At 36.9% G+C, this 19,623-nt stretch overlaps 2 protein-coding genes across 2 annotated transcripts; one reads left to right on the top strand and one right to left on the bottom strand.

Moving 5' to 3' along the window:
- The first annotated feature begins 296 nt into the window (after positions 1–296).
- snx24 (sorting nexin 24) lies at positions 297–8,902 on the top strand. The gene is made up of 7 exons (XM_059357881.1): positions 297–470; positions 3,033–3,116; positions 4,555–4,659; positions 4,861–4,955; positions 5,068–5,097; positions 5,342–5,406; positions 5,548–8,902. The coding sequence occupies exons 1-7, from the start codon at positions 402–404 to the stop codon at positions 5,616–5,618; spliced, it is 519 nt and encodes a 172-aa protein (XP_059213864.1). The 5' UTR covers positions 297–401; the 3' UTR covers positions 5,619–8,902.
- ggcx (gamma-glutamyl carboxylase) lies at positions 8,550–18,529 on the bottom strand. The gene is made up of 15 exons (XM_059357880.1): positions 18,349–18,529; positions 17,864–18,064; positions 17,587–17,745; positions 16,245–16,410; positions 16,058–16,136; positions 15,854–15,960; positions 15,141–15,304; positions 14,735–15,036; positions 13,575–13,706; positions 12,688–12,839; positions 12,396–12,565; positions 11,892–12,022; positions 11,655–11,802; positions 10,848–11,043; positions 8,550–9,889 (listed from the first exon to the last, which is right to left on the bottom strand). Exons 1-15 carry the CDS (start codon positions 18,371–18,373, stop codon positions 9,730–9,732), a joined length of 2,292 nt encoding a protein of 763 aa, XP_059213863.1. The 5' UTR covers positions 18,374–18,529; the 3' UTR covers positions 8,550–9,729.
- Between the last annotated feature and the right edge of the window lie 1,094 nt (positions 18,530–19,623).

Here is a 19,623-nt window from a genome sequence, read left to right as displayed (position 1 = left end):
TTGTTGTATATAATAATAATCACTGGGTCATGTATATTATTTTACACAAGTGAAATCATGTGGTCATTTATTTAATAACTTTTTGTATTGCACAATAATAAATAGATAGACAGACAGACAGACAGACAGACAGACAGACAGACAGATAGATAGATAGATAGATAGATAGATAGATAGATAGATAGATAGATAGATAGATAGATAGATAGATAGATAGATAGATTTATTTAGCCTAGTCCTCCGCTCCGGCAGGGGGCGCTACTGAGGCACCGCTCTTGTTGTTTGAATCCAGTGATTTTTATCAAGCTGTTTGGAGAAACTGGAGTCAAAACCACCAGCAGAGTGTGTGTGTGAGTGTGTGTTAGTGTTTACCTCCTAAACTCTTAGTTTATCAAGTGAAAATGCATCCAGTGCGAGTGTCGATCCCGTCATTTCGCTCAGAAAACAACTCGATCGAGAAAGGATACACGGTGAGTAAATAACCTCTGAGTGTCTGTGTCGTCTGCTCTGACGCTGCTGTCATCACTTTCTAATTTCTGCTCTCATCTTATTTATGGTCCTTTGAAATAATAAACCATCTAACAGCGTAAAGCTGTGTAGCTGTTAATGTTACCTAGGTTTGTTGTCTGTTTGGCTATTTAGATGACTCAGATCAGCCCTGAGTTCACCTTGTTCTTATACACTGTAAATGTTTGAATCAATGAACCGAATCATCTAAAGATTAAAAACACTGAGGTGTGACATACAGAGAAAGCTATAGATTTTAACCATCCGGAGTCCATCTATTTATTGAAACTACACGTTTTATTTACAGTAATAACTTTATTTATATATGATATGTAGACAAGCTGAGAAAGCCAGTTGAAAGTGCAATCAGGAGCTTTCACAGTGTGCCATTTATGTTTCTAGACCATTTTTAAAATGTTAATTTTCTTTCTACAATGAAAACTATTAGTATTTGTTATTTACATGCAAATAGATTGTTTTATAGTTTTATTGTTTATAATTTAAACTGCTGTTTTTGTGTGTATAAATAGTTTAAAAAAAAAAAAAAAAAAAGGTACATTTCCAAAGACACCTGTGTCTTTTGTTTGTATTTTGGGTTCCTGGCAGCTTTATACTTTGTAAATTAAAATAAAATTAAAAATCTGACTGATAGCCAAGTTTGTGTGGAGGAAAAGGAACCATGCATGTGACGTAATGACAGACTGAAAGATGCTAAACAGAGACAGAAACTAATGCATAGGAAGTTGACAAATTTGAACCAAAATCTCCTGAACTTCAGCGGTTTAATGTAATGTGTCGTTTGTGTTGGCAAGACTTGTGAATTTGTGTTTCGGGGGTAGTAAATCAACCCACCCAGCATGCCCAGCAGCCTGACATCAATCAAGACTTATTTAAATGAAATTAACTTCATAGGGAACTAGGTCTGTCATGATAATTAATATATCGACTTATCGTTCGATATATAAAAATGGACACAATAGTTTTTTTCTGGACTCAATATATTGTCGTTTACACGACAAAACAAATATATTTCCCAAGCAGCCATTCCAGCTGTTTATATGTTATTTTAATAATAAAATAAATAATAATTGGGTTTTATTTATTATTATTTAAATGTATTTATTATTATTAATATTATTATTATTTATTTATTTATTTTACTATCTGTAGGGTATTTATAATTTTATTGTTTGGAAATTTGCCTGATTTAATTTTAATTTTTTCTTCTGAGTGTGCCCTTGGTCCCAGTAAAAGTGGGCAGGGATAAGGGGTGAGCACAATGTGGGGGTAATGTCATCAAGTTTTGTAATTTGGACATGTCTATAAATACAAAACTCCTTAAATACAGTTGTTTTTTTAAGTGTATGCAATTGCAGTGAGCATAAAAAAGGGCAGCCAATCAAAGCAACAAAGGCTGAGTTATATACTGCCATTAGTCCTTAGTGTAGGTAACCTACAAAAATATTTACAACTCCAGATTTCAGTGCAAACTTTTCTCTAATAAATTAGTCCAGATACCTCACTTCAACTGCCCCATTTCCCCCAAAATTTAAAGGCATAGTTTGGCCTTTTGGAACACATTTTCCACTTTTTTTATGGAGTCAGGCTAGCTGTTTCTTCCCTGTTTCTTTATGCTAAGATCGCCAGCTTCATATTTACCGTACAGACATAAATGTGGTGTTATGCTGCATTCATGTACTGCTCAGATAGTCGTGTTTAAACAATATGTTCATTCCCTATAACCAGGGGGTCAGGGTTCATGCTATAAATAACTTTTTCTAACTGATCTAGGTCACTCTAAATGGACAACAGCTATATTACAAATTACATGTGAGCAAAAAAACGTAATTGCAGTAATGTGGATTGATAAAATGTTTCTTAACATCAACAAAACATTTACTATCCTCTGCAATGTTTCAGCACAATATGGCATCAAGTTGGCAAGTCGTGTACATAAATTTAAATTTATTAGCTCCTGGTCCAAAATGTCAAACTGTTCCTTAAAATTCAGGGACTTTTTTTACTTTTTATTTTTTTTTACATATAATCTTAATCTCTTTGGGACATATTTCACCTTTTTATGTAGTATTCTTCCACAGTGAAGACAGTATTCTATTGCTGTTTCTGAGCTGTCCCAGGATTTGTTAATATTTCGTACTTGTTGGCTGTCTGTCTTTGGAGAAGAGTGTGTGTTTATGTCACTGGTGCAGAATTTGAGCAACTCTGCCGTCATTTGAGAGTGAATTTCCTCATTTACATAATGTTGGCGAGAAGAACAACGTGTTACGGAAGCATCCAGCTGAGTCAGGGAACTAGACGTCTGTTTAGGGATGTTAACAGAAATTTTGACGGATCACATTTTTACAACAGACAGATGTTTCCTCTTGGTAACTAGCTGACACGGACTGTAACTGACAGTCAGTCACACTGGGAGGGGCCGTTTTTGACTGATGGGTCTGGTGATAAATCGTAAGAAGAATTCACCCTTTTTGCCAAGAGTATTACTAACTTTTTCCTTCTTTCAGGTCTTTAGAATTGACGTGCTGATGAACGGCAGACAACATGTTGTTGAGAAACGCTACAGTGAATTCCACACTTTGCATAAAATGGTGAGCTTCAGTTCATCTCAAGAGTTTCTTATCATTTACTGGCATTAAGTCATGCTGTCATGAGTCCAGCTTGAGGGTTCAAGTCATTAACCGTTAGCCTTTAAGTGAAAAAATTACGATTTTTACATATTAACCACCACAATTGTTTTTCCCACTGATATTTGAGTCGCATTTTAATTACATTTAAATAAAGTTAAAAAAGGGAAGAAATTCTTATAATTCTTATTTTATATTTTGTTATTTATCTTTATATTGCTACAGTAATGTCTTATATATTTTTTTAAATTCTAAATTTATTTTTTAATTCTCTTAAATGTATTGCTCTTTTATATTTTTACATTTCATTTCTTTTCTTTTTTTTTTACAGACTTTTTCTTATTTTAGACATTTTAGATATTTTTAGGCATTTTAGAGAGTAAACAATTAATTGGGTAATCAAAAACGAATTAATAAAATAGAAGGCCCATTTCATACCCAATGATGTAGTGCAAAGACGGCTGCGACAAATGGGAACATTAAACACATCATATTGCCTTTTTACATTTTATTTACCAATGCACAATTCATAAGTGTGTGGGCACGCTGAGGAAATCACAGCCACAGATAAATAAATGATGAATGTGCTCGTGGTGGTTAACCACGTTACCATACGTGATTGTTTGACTTTGTTGATTTGCAGTTGAGTTCCTCTTCCTGTCCTTGCACAATAAGCCCATATTTTCTTTGACAGGAACTTTCTCTATATTTTTTTTTCACTTTAACATTAAGACATATTCGACATAATAAAAAAAATAAAAATGGCTGAATTCCATTTAGCTGCTTCAGTTTCAGGGTCGTGTTTAGCTCGATTATGGCTAAAATCAAAGTCACAATTATTTTGCTCAATGTTTAGAAAACAATTATTTAACACTATTACACATTGTATTTTATCCATTGTTTTCTTCAATTTCTTGTTCATTTTAATGCCTGATGAAACTAAAGGTAAAGCCATTTTCCATGGTTTTCTTGATAATAACCAAAATCATTATCAAGAAACCCATGGAAAATGGCTAGATATCAGCTCTTAAATTAAACTTTTATGGGATATTTTTGTTGTTATCATTAAATTTGTCAACAAGAAATTGAAGAAAACAATGGTCTAATATTTTTTTCCATGACTGTATATCAGTACTGACATATGATCATGTTTCAATAATGGAACATTTATTTGACTGTACTATTCTGATGAAATTATTGCAGAGAGATGATGAGATGATAGTGAAATGGCAAATTACTTTCATTGACTTAAAAAAATGCCGCGTCTCTACATACTCAGCATGTCTGATTTAAAATATAATCTCAAAGTTTTTATGTACTGTGTACCAGTACAGCTTTCAGCATGGCTGTAGACTTTTGTTCTGTATACATTTTTTAAAATCTTGTTTTTTAATCCCTCCAGCTAAAGAAGAGCATAAAGCCACCTGAGATCCCCTCCAAGCATGTAAGAAACTGGGTCCCAAAGGTCCTGGAGCAGAGGAGGCATGGTCTGGAGCTCTACCTGCAGGTACTTAAACACACCTGCACTCCATAAAAAATAAAGAAACTAAACATTTCCTCATGTATATGAATGCAGCCTTTCTCGAAATTACAGATTTAGGGAAATCACACAAATCGTTCAGTGATCAGGTCATGCAGGTCACTTCAGTTGTGCCCTGCTGCTTTATGTGCACATTGCAATTTGCTTTTGTTTTGTCTGTTTTGTTAGACTATAATTATGGAAAATGGAGTTCTTCCAAAGGTATTTCTGGATTTCCTGAATATCCGCCATTTTCCTTCAGTGCCAAAAACAGAAAGCTGTGGGTGAGTTGAACCTCTATGAAATAAAATGCCAGCTTTGTGGCCTTTTCTTTCAGTTTTCTTGCCAGACTGCTGGAAGGCTTTGTGGCTTAACTTTTTGTTTTTCTTTTCTAAGGTCATTTGACACAGAATCAGAGGAATCAAGGTGAGTCATTTTATTTATTTGTAGTTATTATATTTTTAAAAACTACTGAATTGTATGAAGCAGTGGGTCAGATTATCTTTGTACCATATTGAACTGATTTCAGTTTGAGTCAGTATTTGCTCTGCACTTGAACTTCACCCTGCACGTCAGTGGCGCCGCCTGTTTCTTCATCCTGTTCATTTATATGCATCACGAGTCTCTCACCAACTGTCTGACTTCTCTTTTTTTGGACTTCTCTTCTCAGCAAACTTTCACATCAGCCGGTGCTGCTGTTTCTGAGAGACCCCTACCTGCTGCCATCTGCTCACGGTGAGTTCAGTTAAAAAGATGAATTGTGTATGGTAACCTATAAAACTATTTCAAACATCTATTTCAGCAAAAAGTGGCTCATAACTTCTTATTCATCTCAGCTTTTAATTTGAAAATCTGTCTTTTCTTCTTTACTTGCAGATGCATTTTCAAACGTTGTGATCGAAGGTGTGGTGCACGGAGTTTTCTACCCGGATCTCCAACCGAGGTAGAGCTGCAGAGCCGAATCTGAGGGCACGTCAAACAGATGCTTCATGTTTTCACACCATTTTAGGTGTGTATCAGGAAGGGCGTGATATGTTACGATACACTGAGCCTCATTTACATTTCCCAAAGCAAAAAAACAAAAATCCATACGTTTTGTTTCTGTCTCTTGATAAATCACTGGCACCATCACTTTCTCCTAATATAAGCAATATTGTCCCACATTTAATTGGATTTGAATTCTCAGAAAATGATTTAAAGCTGGAGTCTAAAATTCTAATCCAAAACACTTTTTTGTCTAATTCAGCGAAAATCTCTTCACAGAGCTGTCTGTGTCTGTGTGTGTGCTAAAAAATCAGTTGTACATGCACAGTCCTGGCTCTGTTAATAAGAAACAAACAAACACAACACTGCTCTGTTCGTGCACAGGACATTGGAAAGGTCATTGAGAGACAATTTTGGTGAAACATGCTCAAATTTATGAAGGAGCCCTGATGGGAGTGTTTGTTTGGGTGTTGAGTTCAAATAACTTCTGTCAGCTATAAAACTATACTAACTATATTTCAAACTGTTACAACAGGTTACTCTAAATGTTTGAGGCATTAGAATCAAAATAATTAAGTGAAGACTAAAATGAATTTTTTCAGATTATAGCAAAAATGTTATGTTATGAGTGAAATTAGCATACAGGGTCAACTGGAAATAGAGGCAGATCACAGTGAGGGAGAACTGAAGTGTTGTCTTTTGTAAGTAAATACCAGAAGTTGAAACTCTGGGGAACCAGAAAGGAAATGCTGATGCCAGCTGGATGTGAAGGTTAGTTTGTCGCACACAGAGGAGGCCTGTGAGGACAAAGCAGGAGTGTGGAGCTGGATTATGGTCTACAAACAGGGAGGTGCCCCTCTCTTTGTAGCACCAGTACTGTGGTCTCTGAATTTGTTCTGAGATCCAAATTGAGCCGTCTGAGGCAGAGCGTGCAACAATTTCGAGGGTGTTTGTGCATTCTGGTGGAGCTGACTGCCATGTGCCACATGTTAGGGTGAAAATGATTTAAAGTTGTGATGTGGATCTCTTTCTCTGAGCATCAGATGTTTGTGAAGGAGTATCGAAGTGTTTCCTGTGGTGCTACTGGAGGAGCAGCTCAGTTTGGTGAGGTGGTGAGCTTGAGGTTTTGTGTACAAAGCCAATTAAACATGTAACCACAATAGACAGAAATGTGTGGCACAACCTGTGAGTAATGTGACTCATTAAGCTAAACGTGGGTGTCAACAGAGAAAACAGATGTTGACAGAGTCATTAAAAACACTCCACTGACTCATAATAGATTGATGCAGCAGAACCAGAGATAATATATTTTTAATGCTACATCTCATTCTTTCTTACCTGATGCCTACATTACCCATAATGCAATTCAGCCATCGGCCATTTGATCCTAGCTTCTCCTGTGTAATGGCTTGTGCACACTAAATGCAAAGAGAATATTTCATGTTGCGTGATAGCATACAAAGTTAATGCAAGTTGAAAGTTTGCCACTCATTTTTAAATCTGAACTTCATTCAGAAAACAAGCATTTTAAAAGTTGTTGCTAGTCTCCCTACGCACAGATGTGACAGAGCTGAATTCAGACTTTTTACACATCAGCATTATGCCATAGGTATTTCGGCATACTTTTGACCTATTTATTGCAATTAAATCACAGAAAAATCAGTTTATTTTGTGGACATAACGCTGTATTAGCAGCAGTGATCCAGATGCAGCATTAGTGGTTATTTTTGCCATGTTTGGTAACAGAAGGACACTGGTAAAAAAAAACGTTGTTGGTATCTACAGTCATGGAAACAATTATTAGACCATTGTTTTCTTCAATTTCTTGTTCATTTTAATGCCTTGGTACAACTAATGGTACATTTGTTTGGACGAATATAATGATAACAAGAAAAATAGTTCATAAGAGTTTAATTTAAGAGCTGATATATAGCCATTTTCCATGGTTTTCTAATAATAAACAAAATCATTATCAAGTAAACCATTGAAATGTCTAGATATCAGCTCTTAAATTAAACTCCTATGAGCTATTTTTGTTGTTATCATTGTATATGTTCAAACAAATGTACCTTTAGTTGTACCAGGCAATAAAATGACCAAGAAATTGAAGAAAACAATGGTCTAATATTTTTTTCCATGACTGTATACTGGCACAAGTAACACAAGGTGAAAATTCGCTTTGCATTTGGTGTAAACACGCCGTTATGCTAGAAGAGCAGTGGGCTGCAGAGACCTGCTAATCTCACATCTAAATATTTCCTCATTTTCAAACTTCTTCAGATCCAAACAACCGTGATTTAAGTGAAATGACTTGAGACACCGCTCCCTTTGGAGCCACAATGAGCTTTAGAAACTTTTTTTCACATATGCAGTAGGGCTCCCAAAAAAGTTGTAAACAGACTCACTGGTGTGTAATATCGGTGGCAGATGTTTAAGGTAATAATAAATGATGATATTTAAGGACTGACAGTTGGAAGCAAAGCAGGAGAATGAGCCTATTATATTATAACCATTAAATCAAATGGAAATCCTTCTTATTTCTGACCAGAGCTGACACAAGTTTGTTTCTTATATTATGCCAAAAGCAAAACATAGCTTTTGATTTGCGGACACTAGTAAGAAAAAATATTTCTAACACTCGTTAAAGGCCAGTATCTAACACTAATAGAGTCCTGTAGAGTTTAATGTTGAATTTACACATAATGTAGAAGGCCAGTTCCTCACTTGTGGTGATTAGCGGTTTAGTCACCCATCATGTAAAGGGATGCAACGTGTGTTTTGTTTTAGTTTTAAAATAAGAGATGGTTATTTAAAAGACTTAGAACCAGTAAAACACTGTGCAATATGAATTAAAACACAGATTGTCTTTATATTGTTCCTTGGGAAGTAAAAACCATCTCATGTTGTGAACACTTGTCACTTTCTGGGCAGTAATCTGTTACACTTCTTATGTGACTGGACCTCCACTATGTTTATACTGAATCAGACAACTCCTGACAGTTAACCTCAACTAAACAGATCATGATTTTATGTTTTAACAAAGTAAATCATGTCCTAGAGATTTATCCTGTAGATTTATATGTATTTATATTATGTAACACCGTACTGTTTGTGCTCCGATTATGTGAAGAGTGTCATTTATGTGCCATAATGTCAACCTACAGTGAACACTGGAATTCTACTGTAGCACTTTAAGATGGTCGATATCTAAAATACTGACACGAATAAAATTCATTATTTCCACAAACCTTGTTTGAAGTTTTTAATTTTCATTTAAAATAACATCAAGTGTATTAACACAAGCTCTTTATTAGAAAAGTGACTAGAAAAGGCTGTCGATTGACGAGCAAAACAGTAATTTGTATTTCTGTCAGTCATTTTTTCTCACATTGCAGGGTTCCCATAAGAGATCAGACACGTTTATTCCCTCAAAACAGAGTAAACCTTCACATGATATCTTGCTGTATATTTTTAAATGTGTTTGTTATAAATTGGCCAGATGTATTGATCTAAGAGCTGAGAAATAAACTCAACAACTGGAGGAGGACTTGTTGACTTATTTTTAAAAACCTATAATCTGTCAAAATGTATGTTTTCAATCAAAACCAAGTATTAACATTTATAGTTTACTGTATTAAGAATATGATCATCCAGCAGATCATACAAGGCCTGAAACATTTTTAATTGTCAGTATGTTGTCTTGATAATCCTTTTTGGTCATGTCACCCAGCCATTATAACTCTCATCTGCAAGTTTAAGATTAAAAGCAAAATTGCACAAATTGAAATGTAATCTTGCACAGCAAAGCAGTGCACATCTGTTAACATACAGTAACATACAAACACATGTCCTCTGCATAATGTCAGATTGTAAACAAATGCCTGAACAAAATACTGGCTTTACATTTGGAAATAACCTGAAATGCAAAATATTTCAGAAGCATAGAAAATTAAAAAATCCTTTGATTTCAGGGCAGCGACATCCCAGTAACAGTCCAGTAGTAACAACACACACACATCTGATTGGAATGTGTGATCCAGCATTTTACCGGTTACTTTGGTCCCAACGACAGCTTTAAAGTTCTCCATGACCGACTTCATCTTTGAGCCGTTCGTCCTCTGTGCCTTCTGCCTGAGGTCCCTTCATGTTGGCAAAGGCCACTTCTCGTGTCAGCTGTTCTAGAGGCGGGAGACCCACCAGCAGGTTCCTCATAGCGATGGCCGTCATCAAGAATCTAAAAGAGTTCATCAGACACATTTACAAATTAATTTAGTTTTTTGTTTTTTTAAGTGTTCTTATAAATAATACGGGGAAAAGGGCTTTCTTTCTAATGGCCAGCAGGGGGCGACACCACTTGCTGCAAAATTAAGTTCTACTCTATACAGTGGCAAGGAAAAGTATGTGAACCCTTTTAAATTACCTAGTTTTCTGCATAAATTTGTCATAAAATGTGATGTGATCTGCATCTTAGTCTCAAGTATAGACACACAATGTGCTTAAACTAATACAAAACAAACAATATTTCATGTTTTTTATTGAGGTTAGCACTCTTGCCTCACAGCAAGAGGGTCGCCTGCTTGACTTCGGCCTGCAGCTCTGCTGTGTGGAGTTTGCATGTTCTTCCTGTGTCAGCGTGGGTTTTACTCTGGCTTCCTCCCACAGTCCAGAAACATGCACTTAAGCTTAATTGGTGACTTCAACTTGCCCGTAGGAGTAAATGAGAGCGTATATGTCTATATGTCTGCCCTATGATAGTCTGGCGACCTGTCCAGGGTGTTCTCTGCCTCTAGCCCAATATCAGCTGGGATCGGCTTCAGCCCGCCGCGACTTGGTGCAGATAAGCGATTAAGGATAATGAATGAATGTCTTTATTGAACACATCCATTCTTCACCAGCACTATCAGTGTTTCATGGATGTGTTTAATAAAGACATGACATATTATAACTGTTTGTGTGGTATTAAGTGAAGCACGTTGTGTTTGTCTTTACTTGAGATACTTGATACTTGAAATGCAGATCAGATCACATTTAATGACACTAGTGCAGAAAACTACCGGTAGGTCATTTCAAAGGGTCTACATACTTTTTCTTGCCACTGTAGATTTCAATGAGAAAATGACCCTTCCTCTCACTTGATTTATTTACTACCTGAGGAGACATTTCATGGTCTCAAGCGCATAGTTTCAACTCACCCCCTCCGTATCGTATAGTACTTCTTCACAGCAAATCGCTCCAGTCGCTCCAGAGTACCGGCCTCCCTGCGCTTCTTCACCTCCTTCATGCGGCGTTGCCTCTTCAGGAACAGCTGCACGATTGGGTCGGTGGCGTTGACCTCTTCATCGTCTGCAGCGACGAGAGGCTGCAGCTCCGGAGGAAGGGGCTCGGTTTCTGTAGGAAGAGATCATGAAAGGATGGATGACAAGGACAAATGTTTTCACAGGGCAAGAGCTGATTTGATCTTTGAGGTCATTTTTATAAAGTTCGGGGGGGAAAAAAGGGTAGTCCATTTCCACCAATATCATTTAAAAAAAAAAGATTATAATGAGAAACCTTGAAATAATGACTTATTATAACAAAATACTTTGTATTTTTTAGATAATGTCTCTTATTATTATTAGAAACTAAGTCATTATTTCAAGAAAGTTTCCCACTAGAGGATATTTTTTCTCATCACAAGGTGAGTTTGCCCCTTTATTTTTTTCTTTTATTGATAGAAATGGGCTTCCATACATTATAGCTAACTTCTTTTAATACTTTATTGCCAGGCTTCTTACCTTCACAAACATAATCAGTCATTTTGTTTTCTTTGAAATATTGTACCTTGCATCTTTTTCTTTTTTTTCCAAGTATATATTCACAAAGTAAATAACAAACCATAAGGTAAACAGCCAAACATATATATGAGGCAAACTGGTATTTATTTATTTTTTTGTTTGAAGTGGAGCCAAATTTTTTCACATGATATTCCCTTACAAAATGCTGTTAACTCTGTCATTTACCTGTCCCATTGCGAACGCGCTCCTGAAGCTCGTACAGCTTGGTGAAGTTCTCCTGCAGCGCCGCCTCTGTGGTGTTGACGTAGATGTACATGTAGCAGGACGGGCCTTCAGACACTGTGTACACCTTATGGTAAGCCCCAGCAGGTACCTACACACATGATGGTAAATGCTTGATTGTATCCAGGTTAAACAGTATAAATACATAAAGTTAATGCTGATAATAGTTTGTTGTTGTACCTTGATCTGCTCACCAGGCTGAAGAGTGTAGTTCTTCTTCTCCTCCACTACCTCAACGCTCACTTGACCCTGCAACACTTGGATGCTGGTGTTGCCCAGATCTTCACTTACAAAGTTTTCTAAATGGAGACCTAAAATATAATCATAATATAATATCAATCCTTTATTTCAGACCCAGGGGGATCCATATCCCAACATACAGCAAAAGAACAAACAGACAGACAACATAGTAAAAAAAATACAAGGCTGTCCACGACTTTCATTGTCTAGCATACAGACATGTTTGCCAGTGGTTCCAAAGTCTGGAATAAAATCTTACAGGACTGCGTACAGGGTTTACCAGGAGAGAAATTAAGTTGTTTTGCGACTCAGATGCCCTACACATACATTTGTACATCATATTCCGTAACACAGCGGAGCAGATAAAGATAAGATAGTTAATAACAGTGGACAAACTACACCTTTCCATCTAAATGAGAGACAGGACAATGAGGGATTTGTAACCTGGGAAATCTGCGATGAAGACAATCTCAGTCTGATTGTCCAAGCTGCCCTCAATCTCCTGGAACTTGGTCCTCCACGGTGAGAGGTCCACCAGCAGAGGCATCAGCCACGGGTTCGGTTGGAAAGGCGACCAATCAGCCTTCACGATGTTCACACGGGGATCAAAGATCCTGAGAGAAAAGTACAGAGCAGATTTTAAAAAACACACTCTTAATATTATTCCTTAATTATTGATTCGTCTGAAGTAATCAACATTAAGAGCATCTTTCCATCAAGTTAAAGGCTCTCACACCTCTGCTGGAAGCGTTCATTGATGGACACCCAGATGTCAAAGTAGATTTCAGGGTCAGTGATGTTATAGCGAGGCAGGAACTGATGGAGGCAGGTGGAATACTGCTTCAGCATGTCTCCGTGGTCCTTCCAGCGACGGCTTTGTGTGAAAACCTTCAGTGCATACAAACACAGTGTAATTAATTCTATTAGTAGTTGGTTGAAAAGCGGTGCAGATAGAGATAATAGTTTTTCTTCAACATGCAAAATTGAATTTCCTATCTGGCCCTTAAAAGTGTTATATCACAGTTTACATGATTTGCAATGCAACCTTTGCACTTCTATGACAATCAACTACAGGTGCATCTCAATACATTAGAATATCATAGAAAAGTCAATTTCCAGTAGTTCAAGTCAAATAGCCCCAAGTTTTGAGTGCATATAGATGGACATACTTTTCAGAGGCAAACATTTACATATAAAACACACTTTTTAAAATTGGTCCTTTGTAATATTCAAAATTTTTTGAGACACTGAATTTTAGGTTTTCATTAAATGTAAGCCATAATCATTATAATTAGAGGAAATTAATTAAATTAAGACATGAAATGTTTCATTCTGTGTGTAATGGATCTATATAATGTGTGTGTTTTTGGATTGAGTTACTGACATAAATAAACTTTTCCATGATATTCTAATTTATTGAGATGCACCTGTATATACACAATGTCATTAACTTCATTAGCAGTTGGCTGAAAAAGTGGTGCACAAAGTGATAATAGTTTAGTAGTCCAAACTTAATTTCCCATCTGGCCCTTAAAAGTGTTATATCACAGTTTACATGATTTACAAAGCGACCTTTGCACTTCTACAACAATCTATTCTGCACTGATGAACTGTCAAACTCACCCCTGGGTTCAGGTATCCAATATCCCCAGTTTTTCCATCTTTATAGGTGATCTTAACATGCTGATGGCTGCGGGAGTGGACCATCATGTCCCACGAGTAGCCGTACAAGCCATTGGTCCAGTTGTTGTAACCCTGCAGTAAAATTAAATATAGGATAATTCAATGCTAATAAAAATCACATAGTAAAATATTTCTCACCCTTTTATCAGTTTTTAATAAACGCACAGTATGTCATTTCTGCTTCTAGGGGTGAGAACGATGACAATAGTCAGACTTTGATGACGTCAAAGTAGCATGGGATCATGGGAGTTATTGTCTTAAACAACCACTAATACTGATGAAAATCTATCAGACGTGACTCAGGCTGAAATAATGTTCATGGTCAAGTTGGCATATTAGTTAAATTCACTAATGAAATAAGCTGCGAGTAATGTTGGCCAACTGAACATTAACTTGACACGTGAATTGAGTCGAGTAGCCATAAAGCTACTGTAGCTAACAGCAAATTAAATCATGGGATAAGCCAGTCTTGTTATTTCTTTATAATAAAAATAACATTATGCGCTTGTTGAACGTTGTTTTAACATTTGAACGTTACTGTGGACATTAGCTTTGTGGCTGGCAAGAGCCACTTGTCATAGTAGCAGATCATAGAAAGCCGTATCGATTCTGAAATATATCAATAAATCATGTCTCGAAGATTACTGTCTTGCGAGATGGCATGCAATTATTAAAAATAAGATGCTGTGTCGCAAAAAAAATGCTGTATTACTGTTACGGAGTATAATTCTGTGACATTGTATGATTTATTTTTACCCTGATGTATCATTTGGTGTTTCCTTTGTTTTACCGGAAGTTAGAGCAACTAGAGGGAGTAAAGGTTATATGACAGAGAACTGAGAGAAGAGGAGTATCTACTTCTTTAGAGCTTTCACCCATCTGCTGTTGACAGCAGTCTGAGCTCATGTTTGCTGTGGATCAATGACTGTTGACTGATTGAGCAACTATCAGTGAGGGTTCTAAGGCTTAAAATGTCTCTGTGTAGAAAAGGTGTCGGAAGAAGATTATGGAACAATATATTAATTGGTTCTTTGGATCAAGCCAGTGGTGAAAGTTGTCAATGATCTAAATGTTGAATAAAACTTTACAGACGGACATACCTGTGTGATGAAGTGGGAGTAAGGCAGGAAGAACTGTTCAGTTATGTAGAGAAGAGTAAAAATGGCTGCCAGCTTGTGCTTTAGTCTTGGTTTGGAAGGTTTAGTGACAGGCGGGGCCCCCCGGCGTTCGGTGCTGGTGCTTTGACTCTCGCTGTAAACACAGGAAGTACTAGTCTGAAGGACCGGGGAGGTGAATGGCAGGACTGCCCCGAGGAATGCTGGGAAACGGGCGAAGAATCTTCTTGGCCAGTCGGTGTAGCAGAAGAGAGGACTGGTGGCCAACATTGTGTAGGAAAACATCCCTGTGGAGGATTAGCACTCTCAGTTAGATGGAGGTAAAATAGTACCCCACAAATTAAAGGTAGAATTAAATGGCAACAAGACAAATGTTGTAATAAAGACTCACCAATGCTGAAGAGCTGCGAGTTCATACAGTGAAAATAGCTGACAAAGAAAATTCCATAAGGTCGAGTGGCATCAAAAAACAGCAGGTAGCCGGCGGTCAGATCCAGAACAAGGCCGCCTCCATGCACCACGAGCAGATTCACTACCTCCACAGGGAGAATCACTCTGAAAAATGAGATACAACATTAAATGATTTTAGGCTTAAGTTTGTTTGGAAAAAATAAAGGGTAAAAAATAGGGCTAGATGAGAAATCAATTTTTTTTTCCAATTATGATTTTGACTTTTCAATGGCTTAGGTCAGTCCATTTCACAATAAGGCTCTTGTTTTGTCTTGTGATATAAATCCAGCTTTCGCCCATTTTTGTTACTGACTGGAATATGTTTCATATAGTTTACCAAAATGTTGAATATATGTTAAGTTGTTTTTAGCAGGTTGTGGCAGTGCACTCCAACATATTTGATCCAATTTATTTTGGTTAAATGTATTTATATTTATTATTTATCTAAATTTTTATTTATATATTATTTATTTTATAAATTGGTCTACTTTTTACATTTGTTTTCCAGTTGAATAACATTTAAAGTTCAAGAATATCCATGTTAAAAGGTCCTTTCTTAAATTTATATATGCAAAATGTCAGTGAGTAACTGTGTTTAATAATCGTTTGTATGATTTTTTCCCTTATCGAGCAGCCCAACTAAATAATACCTACTTGAAAGGATCAAACAGCCAGTGGTGAGCCAGGTATGACATCGAGTATCCCTCCACCCAATCAGCATCCAGCTTTTTGATTCCAGCGATGAAGTATACAATAAATATCTTTAAAGAACAAAAAACATCAACATCATGAGATCACCCGTACCTCAGCCAGTTCATGAATAGTTAATACGTTTAAATATTGAGCATAAGCTGTTACCTGTGTCCTCAACAAGGTGTAATTCCACAGAGGCACATGAGCATTTCTTATAGAAGGCCTCCGCAATCCATCAATTGACCTACAATTAAGAAACAGGCATCAAGATCTTCCTCTGTTGAGCTCACATACAGACACACACACACACACACACACATATATAAGAACAGGTCCAAAACCATCATCTCACCAGTATCTGTTGGCATCCATGAGTGTGAGCTGAAACCCAATGAGGCCGTACAGGTACGAGTGATTATTCCAGGTAGTCTTATCCAGAAAGAAGATGTACCAGTACGTCGAGATGAACATGAGGCAGGAGAGACGGTAGAAGCAGCCAAGCATGATGCCCAGGGCCCCTTCAGAGACACAGACACACAACTTCATTTAATGGTAACAAACAGCTGTTATAACTCTTAATTAGTCTTTTTTTTACACATCAATATCTGTTAACTGGAAATTACAGTAGCAGAGGACTTTTGACAAACAGGTAGAATGTGACTCATAAACCTAACAATGCCTCCAGTAAAGATGCGTGTTGACTCAGCAGAGGTAATACTAAATGAGAAGAGTTCATCTACAGGAGAATAAATGTTTGAGATGTTTCAGAAAGCCTGAGAGTCTTACTGCATTATATTCCATTTTATTTTAAATTGCCACCTAGTGCCTGAATTTTGTCCTTTTCCTTTACATAATAAAAGCCATTTCCACCATAAATAGGCGCATTAAAATAATAAAAATAAATTCACCAGAATGAAGTAAATTAAGTGTTTGAAGTTAAAAGGGATAATCCCCAGACCTCCAGCTTAATTTGAGTCCCATCAATGTTAAATATATCAATGAAATCTTTTACCCTCTAAATTCTATAAAAACCTATACAAAATTACATCAAATCAGTAAATTAACTTCCACAAAACAAGGAATCAGTAAGAATAATTGATATTGCAACATGAATAATAGAATGCTTTGGACACAGACATGCAATGTGTTTATGTTCTCTTTTTAGGCATTTCATACATTATATTGCATGTGTAATTAATCTAATTTATAAATCATATATTACAAATACCAAGTATTTGAGCACCACATACAAAACAAACCATATTACTGTATCTGCAATATCTTAGCAGATGGTTTGTTGCAAATGTCATTAAATTAGTTTAAAATTCCTCTATTGTGTAATCAAGGTAAACTTTTTCTAGTGGCCCAAATGATTTTACTTATCCATATTGATTTCCTTTGATTGTCATTGTGCTCTTACTTCTGCCTCGTTGAATCTTTGTTAGACTCAAACTAAATCTTGCATGAGTTAGCTGGATTGGGGGAAAATCACAGGTCTGGTATGTGTGCTTTCATCTCCACCAGACAGCCACCCCACTGAGAGTGTCTCCTATAAAAAATTTGCATCCGTTTAGACTGAAAAAGAAGGAGTCCCCTTTCCTCAACAACCTCAGTTGACAGTAACGTGTGAGCCTTTTAGTCCGTAAACTTCTGAACATAAGCTTATAACAATAAAAAAAAGGAGTGTGACCCACCGAGGAACATCACCACATAAACCAGATACATCCAATCCAGCGGCAGTGGCTGTAAGAAATTGAAGAGGGGAAAGCGGCACACAGGGGCACCATCCAGGTACTTATAGTCCAGGTGACTGAGGCCACGTTCTTGTGTGATGTCAATAGTCATCAGCAAACCTGCAATAAAAGACATATGATGAAGTGTGAGTGTTTTATCAGCTTCTAGGAGCAATCTCACCCCCAAAATCACTCAAAAACCCAGCAGGCAGTCTAGTCTGAACAAATCTTAACTTACCAAACAAGCAGCGGAAGATGCCCAGGGATGCCGGGTCAGTGGGGCGGTTCAGGAGGGTCACCAGGCTGTGCCAGGAGGTCAGGTCCTCCTTCCTGAACCCAAAGATCTTCTCCATCTTGCTCTTGGTCTCTGGTGTTTCTTTTTTAGGAGCTGCATCCTTTTTTGCAGACTTTTCCTCTCCATCACTGCCCACAAGAGCACCTAGAGGTGTAACAGCACCATGCATGTGACAAAATGTAGTATGTTTTTTATGGCTAAGAGAACGATACTGTGTGTTTAACACTATCAACAAAATTTTTGCCCATTTATTTATAAAACATGAAGATCTCTGCATGCTTTACAAAACATCCAGCTCTTATTTACACAGCAAACATGGCTGTGGTTTAGATTACACATTATGTTGGGTTCATTGTTGGTCTAACTGGTTATTATATTGGTTAAACATCAACACACCGACTGTCAATGACTGCTAACAAAAACCTCACCTGCAGTTGCGTCTCTCGCCTCCATGCTGCAAAATGATCTGGATAAAACGGATTTTAGTTTGGGGGGACAGGGGGTCAGAAAAGTGTCTCCCTGCCCCAGGTGGAGGTTTACTGCCTGGTCACGGTTGTGAAAGGGACAAAGTTACGTGTCACAGTCCCACAAACACGGGCGAGTCAGGGCAGGGAGAGGGGGAGAGACTGGAATGTTGTGAAAGAGCTCCTCGTCGCTTATTGGCTGATTCTTTAGAGGACTCCGCCCACTAAGGGAGAACCAATACGTCATATCCTGCCAACGGTATATTCCTGTCTGGATTATTTATGGCAAGTTTTACAAACATAAATGCCAAGGAAACCTCTTATTCAACATTTTTTGGGTGAAATTTGAATATAAGACTCTTAAATATATAAGACTAATTTTATTTAGCTTTATTTATCCAAATTAAAATTTAAAAATATATTATTTATTTAAATGCATATTTTGTCTCTGTGTACCTTTATGTTGAGTCTGCACTGTAAAAAAATGTGCTATGAAATATGATAAATAAGATTCATAGATAAGATACTCACTCAAAAATCCACTATATTAAATACACTAGAAAGACACAATTACAAATACACATCCAGATAAAAAATAATGTAATTTTTCTCACATTGTCAAACACTGAAAACTATGAGATGCAACAGCCTTTTCCTCCGTATTAATCTTCCTCTCCTTTAGTTGGATAATTTTTAGAATGAAATTATAATATTTCAAAAACTTTCAAGAAACCTCTTTTCATCAGATTTGCTTCTAAACTTTACCTTAAAACTTCATGGGCAAAGGCATAACTCTGGAGGTTTTTGGACTCAAGAGTAGTACAAACCCACATCAGTGCTCTTTGCTACATATTGTGTTTTCAAAAGCATAATCTACTATAAAATATACATCTTGTGACTCTTCTTGTGACTTTTTCCTGCAGTATTTCAAGCCTCTGACTACAATATCACAGGTTACCACTGGAGGGCAATCACGTGCTGAATATTCACATCTGTTTGCCAGCTTTAAATTCATTGACCTGTTTATTGCTGTGAGGAATTTAATCGCAGGATTTTAGGGTTTTAGGAAGCTGCCAGTCACATTACAGAAGACAGGTGGCAATGTCAGAGTTGATGTTGTTAAATGTTATTTACTCTGCAGCTGAAAGAGAGAGGGGAGTGAAAGGCAACCTTATTTTGAATTAAACATAGATTACCACTCTTCACAGAAGAAAATTACTATTTACTTGACTTTTTCTC

The sequence above is a fragment of the Centropristis striata genome, chromosome 19 (genome assembly GCF_030273125.1).
Source record: "Centropristis striata isolate RG_2023a ecotype Rhode Island chromosome 19, C.striata_1.0, whole genome shotgun sequence".
Taxonomy (NCBI): Eukaryota; Metazoa; Chordata; class Actinopteri; order Perciformes; family Serranidae; genus Centropristis; species Centropristis striata.
The sequence above is the reverse complement of the archived record's forward strand: the minus strand, read 5'-3'. Positions and strand labels throughout refer to the sequence as shown.